The 7453-nt window shown below is 35.5% G+C and overlaps 1 protein-coding gene across 1 annotated transcript; it reads left to right on the top strand.

Annotated features, from left to right (window-relative positions):
* Positions 1-2454: 2454 nt before the first annotated feature.
* LOC108379416 (rho GTPase-activating protein 23-like) lies at positions 2455-6670 on the top strand. Its single transcript, XM_017635763.1, has 3 exons — positions 2455-3414; positions 5880-6116; positions 6211-6670. The coding sequence occupies exons 1-3, from the start codon at positions 3280-3282 to the stop codon at positions 6646-6648; spliced, it is 810 nt and encodes a 269-aa protein (XP_017491252.1). The 5' UTR covers positions 2455-3279; the 3' UTR covers positions 6649-6670.
* Positions 6671-7453: the final 783 nt, after the last annotated feature.

Genomic DNA, 7453 nt, shown 5'->3' with positions numbered 1-7453 from the left:
CATTGAGTTAAATAAATAATAAAATCAATTGCATGTAAAATCGACATGGCGATATATCGCGCTGAACGGTATCGATATCGGAAAATCCGATGTTGAAAAAAATATATTTTGAAAAAATTTGTATTAAAAAAATTTATATTGAAAAAATTGCTTTTCCACACTAAGTTTTCACTTAAAACGGCCTCAAGCTCATAAAAATTGTTGAATATAATTGTTATAAGGCCATAAAATAACAAAAAGCAAATATTGAAAAAATCGATATAAAAAATCTTTTAAATGAAAAAGAAAAAAATAAAATTATTTTTAAAAATACTCTGGGAACATTTATGATAAAAAAAAAAAAATTAAAAAAATTTCGCCAGTGTATATATCTAAAGGCCGCCAAAACTTCCTCATCACCGTCTTATTAAACTGGAAACATTTTATTAATACTGCCTGTGTTTTGCTCTGCCATCTTCAGGTTATTTTGTTTTGCTTTGCTTTTCATTTATGTATATCTCAATAGCATATTGAAAATTCGAAAATATTTTCAAAAGGTCATTTTTTTTTGGCCGAACGTGTATGGTGTAGGCGAAGTAATAAAACAGCTTACTCGCTTTATTTTATATCTTTTCTCGACATTCGACTATCTTATCGAAATTTTTGAAAGCAAATTTTCAAAGAAGAATAATATCTTTCTTCTCGCTGTTATTACTACACCTGGTGTAATTTCACCATGGAGTCACTAATTAAAATTTTCGTTATATCGACATTTACAGTCAGATCTTAAAGTATGATTTCTCAGTTTTTTTGTCTCGAAGAGAAATTTTTTGTATACCAAAGTTCATTGATATTCACCAGATCTCAATTCTTATCACCCTAACGTACCACCTTAATGTAAGTTAATTAAAGCTCGCAAAAATCATTAAACTCTTCCTTAGGAAGTACCAGTAGATCCATTTAAAAAAAATTTATTGCTGAATGTACATAGGTGTCATCGAAAACTGTAAAAAGGCCACCCGACCCCTAGACTGTAGACTCAGGTGTGCATGGGGCAATTTTTGCTTGCTTGTATTTATATGGTTTTGGATTTTTAACTTCTAAACTATTTAGGGGATTTACAAGGCGTGTTAAGCGTCTTAAAATCTTAGTCTTACAATTTTTTTTTAATGTAATATAACGGTTAAAATGGGTTTAGGAGATTCGCTGTGTAAGATAAGAGCTAATTATATATTTTCTATCAGTTTAAAAACATTTCGGTGGAGTTACAAGCCGTCTAAAACCATTTTAATCATTATTTAACAAGAAAATTTTTATGACATACGATTTTACGACGCTCAGCACGCCCTGTGAATACTCTAATTATGAATAATTAAAAAGAAAAATCACCATGTGAACGCTTGCTTGAGTCACTGTACCTATATTTACAATGCATTTTGCTGTAATAATCGCATCACGGCACCGTCACAGCAGCAGGCACTGCTTTAATTGAATTTTACAACATTTTTCATAAAAGTCGCCTTTCAAATGGCGAACTGACGGACACGCGTATGCTGCGATTATTGGCCAATACATATGCAGATACGCAACTACGTAAGTGCGGTTGCTTGTGTAGCCATTTTTGTTAGAGTTGCATTTAAGTTTCGCTTACTGTATTGGCTACTGGTTGCAAATGTTTAGTTTTTCCACTATTTATTGTTTACGACAACAGCAGCTGCTGAGTTTATTGATATACGCTTATTCAACAGAGGATAAATATGATTTGTTATTATGATTTGTGATTATATACATATATTTTTTTAATTACTTATTTAACGATTTTCGCTTAAAAGATCATTTTGCAAAATCTGACGTCGCGGCAACAGTGAAGAATGGTGGCTTTGCGAATTCGGATTAAAAATTTATCAGATTTTGTGTTGAAGTTATTAAAGTAAAATTAAAGCGAGTTGCTATTATTATTATTCCTCTTCTACCGCTGAGCTTTGTTTGCGGAAATAATCTATTCGTTTCAAGCGCGCCAATGAAGGTGCAGCTTTGTGTAATTTTTATGATTTCATAAGTTTCTTGTACCGGAAATCAGATTTAAGTTTTCGATCGTAAATTAGGTTTAGGCGGTAATTTTCTTTTTCTCTCCTTTTTTTATAGTGTTTTAGCTTTTATTACCCATATGCGCTAGATATCCCAGTCAAAGCATTATTACTGGCCATTGGCAATTTAGCTAATTGGTATACTCACTCTCTCTCTCTTTGCATTTGAGGCTTTCTTCCGACTACTAAGTTAATTATCGGACAGACAGCTAAACCTGGTTATTTATCGTTGTTTTTTTTCTCTCTTATTTTATTGCAGATAATGTACATAGCACACGTACGTAAATGCATCATAACAAAGCGTCGAATGAGTATAAACATTGAAAGCGGAACAGGAACAATGTAATACATTCAGCATGGCTTAAAGAAAATCGAAACGCAAAGTGGAAGTGTTTGAAGTCTTGCATGAATGGGCAGAAAGAAGCCTTATATGAAAAAGGAAACCAACGCCAAACCAAACGAAATGTTATACTAAAGCGCAGGACTAGGGAATCCCAATGAAGGTTGTAAGTGTTATTGAATGACGCACAAAACCCCCGGATCAGACCGCATAATCTGCTAGTGAAAAGCAAGGAAACAGTAGGCGAAGAGGAAAAACAAAGAACAAAAAAAAACCTGGCAACAACAAAAAAAAGCTAAAACTGTAAAGAAGCGTGAAAAGCAAAAACAAAAACGCTAAACAACAGAAGTAAAACACCCCAAAACGATAAAGTTTAAATTACCATTTATAGCGCAAATGTAAATGTAAGCACAAATGGGGACATTTTGAGAACGAACGCATCAAGCGCATGTTGTCAACTGTCCTAAACCAACAGCAACAGCAACAGCACAACAACAAAAAGCAAAAACTAACTACAAACAATAACATAAAAACATTGCCATCTCACCATTACTAAATACTATAATCAACCTTATTTCACTTACACATCGCCAACGCGGACACCGTAGCCTTCGACTTCGACTTCGACTTTGTGACTTCGCCAACGTCCATCGTCATAATAATACCATAGAAGTGACATTAAGACAGTTACCGTCAGCGCGTAACACTCGCAACATAGTATTGCAGTCACATAAACAAACATTCAAACATACATACATATGTACATATACTACACACTACATTGAATATAACAGTAAGAAAGGCAAGAAGAATTACCACACTCAATTGTATAGCCGCCGCATTTGCCGCAAAACAAAAAAAAAACATCATAAAATGTTGCAAGACACCAATAGTACCGCCATACAGCCAAAAGTCGTTGTAATTCGACGACGTCCGAATCAAGGTTTCGGTTTTACGCTGCGTCATTTCATTGCCTACCCACCGGAAGATGATCCCTCTTGGCCACAGGTAAGCATACAAACAGCACATAAATATGTTTGTATAATGTGGGCACTCTTTCACACACGGGTACACCATTTATGTATTTTTATTTTTTATTTTTTGTGTATGAACAGTTGCATGGAATATGTGCAAAAAAGTTGATTGCGAGGTAATCTGACGAAAGTTCGTTATGCTTTTTGTTTAAATTTTAATAGAATAATGAAAGTCGTTAAACATCCCCATCGATTGCTTGAAGAAGGTCAGTCATAAAAAATCGGTAGGTATATAAAACAAAGTTGATGTGCAAATTTTTTGCAATAATCGAATAGGTAAAAAGAACGTTTAAATTTTTTATGTAGCAATTTGTAGAAACTTCTTAAGTTTATTATATAAGAACGGCTTCGAACTTAAATTTTTTAAAGCTAGATTTAGATTTTACACTGAGAAAATAGTGTACATATAATCTATGTATAATTCCTCAGTCATACGCCTTCTCTTTTGCGATCTAAATCAGCTACAGAATTTAGAAAGAGAAAGAGCTTTAATAAGGTTTTAGTAAAAAAATATGTTGAAAAGGGTTACCAGCTGTTTAAAAAATCGCATTAAATTAAATTAAATTATATACAAGTTATATGAAATATTAAAATTGGGTGTCGAGGGAAATGAAATTTTTAATTTGAACATTAGAATATCTTTGAGGTATTTGTAGGTGGTTGCCACCTGTTCGAAAAGTTAAACTCAACTTAGTGCACCAGTCAGTTTAAATATGTATCACAGTGTCAGACGAAAGAGATTATAGAAGGTTGTAGTTTTGAAAATATTTTTGAAGAGGCTTGCCACCTGTTGGAAAAGTTCAATTCAAATTATTGAATAAGTTAAATTAATTATTAAAATGGGGTTCCAATTGGAATTGGTTAGACGCAAAAACAATTTTCGCAGCCTTTGAATTTTTTTCCTATTTTATGCAATTTCTTGGCCAATGACTCGGTAAATATCACCAAATCCTGTGGTGAAAGAAATATCTTTAGTTGACGTAACTAAAGTCTATTCTTTCGCGAGTTCTTGTTAGATTTCTATACTTCTCTAAATATACAAACGCTTTCAAACTCTCTAAAATTATTTAAAATCGCCTTAGAACCAAAATAGAACGATTATGGACATTAATCCCTAATCATTCAAATAACAGACCGTAAACGCATCATTCAGAAACATTGAAAAAAAGTAAAAAAAGTGAAGAAAATGTTCACTTCCACCTGAAGAAGTTTGGATACGTAACTAAGCTCGATAAAGGGATTCCACATGAACTCAAAGAAGTCCATTTGCCAGTTCGTGGAGAAAAGAAAAAAGTAATCTAGTAGAAAGAAGGAAAACACTGATGAGCTTTTGATTTTTTTGGATGCAGACTTCTTTGGCATTTTTTTAAATTCATTTGGATATCCCAAGATGGAAAGCAGGTGTAGAAAATATTAGTAACCACCCATATTTATTTTTTACAACAACTTTGCCTTGATACGCCGAGAGTAGTTCTTCTACATATCCGAGTTTTGTAACCACTTGATTTGTGTATTTTTCTCACGAACTCAGCTTTTCTTCGAATATGCTATTTTTAAACAACTCCCTAATTTGTGGTTAACAGCGGTCGCCCCTCGACCGACAATGGCAAACTGTAGGTCCCTGCATTTTGTGTGACGCACAACGCAATTTGGAGGTGAAGTTCGGCCAAACACTTAACAAGAATGTGAGCGCCAAATATTTTTTTTTATTTTATTATGTAGTTAGCATTCAGCATTCTTCCCGCTACGAACTTTCATCAAGCTCTCCCTTCAGCAAAACCAACAGACGATTGGTCTACAGTTATTCGCATTTAAAATACATTTTTTCGCTGTTTTCCCCTGATTTTTGTTTGGCTTAAAATTTGCCTTTCTTTTATGCTGAGTATTTTCGCTTTTGTTTTTGCCATGCTTCGTTGATTGCCACTTTAAATAACAACACAAACGCTGCTAACAACAACAATAGCAACAACAAACAAAGTAATAAAATAAAAAAATAAAAACGAACGTACGACCACTAACCACTTTTTCGCCATTTCTTCAACAGACATTTTTACAACATTCATTATAAACACATCTAAAAAATAAATAACGACAAAAAATTAAAATAAAAAACTAACAACATTTTTTTTTCACCGCCCCCTCCCTCTACTTTTGGGTTATTATTTTTTTCTTTCCTTTTTTGCACACTTTCTCACACTTAAACCGTCAAGTAAGCAACTCATTCACTCACTCATTTTGTTGTTGTTTTTTTTTCTTTCTTTTTTTGGCTCTTTCGCATGCGCTGACTCTGATTTCCACTTCGACTCCAATTGCCACTCTCGCCGCGCGATTTTTCGGTGTTGGTGTTGACTTTGTTGGCTCACTTTGACTGGCTCGTCGTTGTATTGCTGGCTGACTAACTAACCGACGACTGACTGGCTTTGGCTTTGGCGTGTGTAGGAAGCATCTGATCCGTACCACCACCAAGTGAAAGCTATGGAAACCATTTTCATAAAAGAAGTTCAAACGAACGGACCTGCTCACTACGCCAACCTGCAGACGGGCGATCGCGTTCTAATGGTGAACAACACACCCATCGCTGGTCTAACATACAGTACAATCGTGTCGATGATCAAACAAACGCCTTCAGTGTTGACGTTGCATGTGGTGCCCAAGGAGTGCGACGTACTGCAGATGGTAAGTGTTGGTATTTTGTTGTGCCATTCATAAATGACAAATTACTAATAACCATATTCCTGCCCATTTCCATTTCATTATTTCACTATTGCAGCACTACACCAGCATTGCGCACACACCAGAAACAAATCGTCTTGCCACAGCGCCTCGACCCATACCATCGCCTGTAACTGTGGGCAATGGTAATGCAGCTGGCGCATTAATACCAATCACACCAGCTGCTGCTGCTGCTGCATCTGCATCTGCATCTGCATCTACTACAAAATCATTTTCACACCAACAGCAATTGATCTCATATCCACCGCTGAGCGGTGGCAATGGTAGTGGTGGTGGAGGTGGAGGTGGAGGTATTGGCGCCGGAGGAAAGGCTAGTCGTTCGGGCAGTATTACAAGCTCTGGTAGCAGTAGCTTCCGCCCCACACTGGTGGGGAGCGGCGGCGAATTTGTTGATATGTCATCGCAGGGACTGCACCAGCATAGCGGACGTTTGCTGATACGAGACGATGGCGGCGGAGGCTTTCTGTCGCGGTAAGTGTACAAATATTTGCATATTATTTAATGGGATTGTAGTTGAAATGGTAATTATGCAACTCAGTTAATTTAATTTATGCTCGTTGCGAGTGAGTAAAATGAATGCAAAACTGAAAATAGTTAAAGTTTAAAAAATGTTTACCTTGAAAAGTATCTGGTCTGTGTATCTGTGAATTTAAATTTTTATTCTGTAGTGGTTATTCCTGTTAGTTGTTAAATTTGAGTTGCGTTTTATATGCTAAGAGTGCATTGTGTTCGCATTTTGTTTTTGAACGCGAAGACGAATACGAAGGCGAATACAAGCACGAATATGAATATTAACTGAAGGCGAATTGTGAGACAAATACGGAGGCCAATATGAGAATGAATACCAGTGCCTGACCGAACTCGAATTTTTGGCCGAATCCGAACACTAACCGAATACTCGGCTTTTTTCTTGAAGGAACTTTAAGAGTAAAAATTACATAGCTTGAAAAAATCGTAGTTTTATTCCGCGAGATTACTTTCGAATAAATGTTCCAAGCACCCCCATTATCTTTACGCTTGTAAAATTCCCAAATCGCTTTAATCTATACTATACAAAGCAATTTTAAAAATTTGACTTGCCAAAAGTTGTATCGGGCTTTAAAACTTCGGGCAGGAAATCTATCTATAAATAGGCAAGCATGAATCAATTGGGAACAATTTTCTTCGATGTATGTTTCATTACCAATTCGAATGCTTGTTGCTTTGTTGGAAAGGTGTTTAGAACGAGGAGTGCACAAAGTTTTAATTTGTCCAATAGGTGGCGCAGGTATCGAGTTACG

Source organism: Rhagoletis zephyria, unplaced genomic scaffold (genome assembly GCF_001687245.7).
Source record: "Rhagoletis zephyria isolate East Lansing unplaced genomic scaffold, Rhagoletis_zephyria_1.1 Rzeph_scaffold_16334, whole genome shotgun sequence".
Lineage (NCBI taxonomy): Eukaryota > Metazoa > Arthropoda > Insecta > Diptera > Tephritidae > Rhagoletis > Rhagoletis zephyria.
The sequence above is the reverse complement of the archived record's forward strand: the minus strand, read 5'-3'. Positions and strand labels throughout refer to the sequence as shown.

Coding starts and splice junctions, on each gene's coding strand:
- LOC108379416 (XM_017635763.1), top strand. CDS start 3,280: ATGTTGCAAGACACCAATAGTACCGCCATACAGCCAAAAGTCGTTGTA. Junction 3,415..5,879: donor ATGATCCCTCTTGGCCACAG/GTAAGCATACAA, acceptor TGGCGTGTGTAG/GAAGCATCTGATCCGTACCA. Junction 6,117..6,210: donor AGTGCGACGTACTGCAGATG/GTAAGTGTTGGT, acceptor TCACTATTGCAG/CACTACACCAGCATTGCGCA.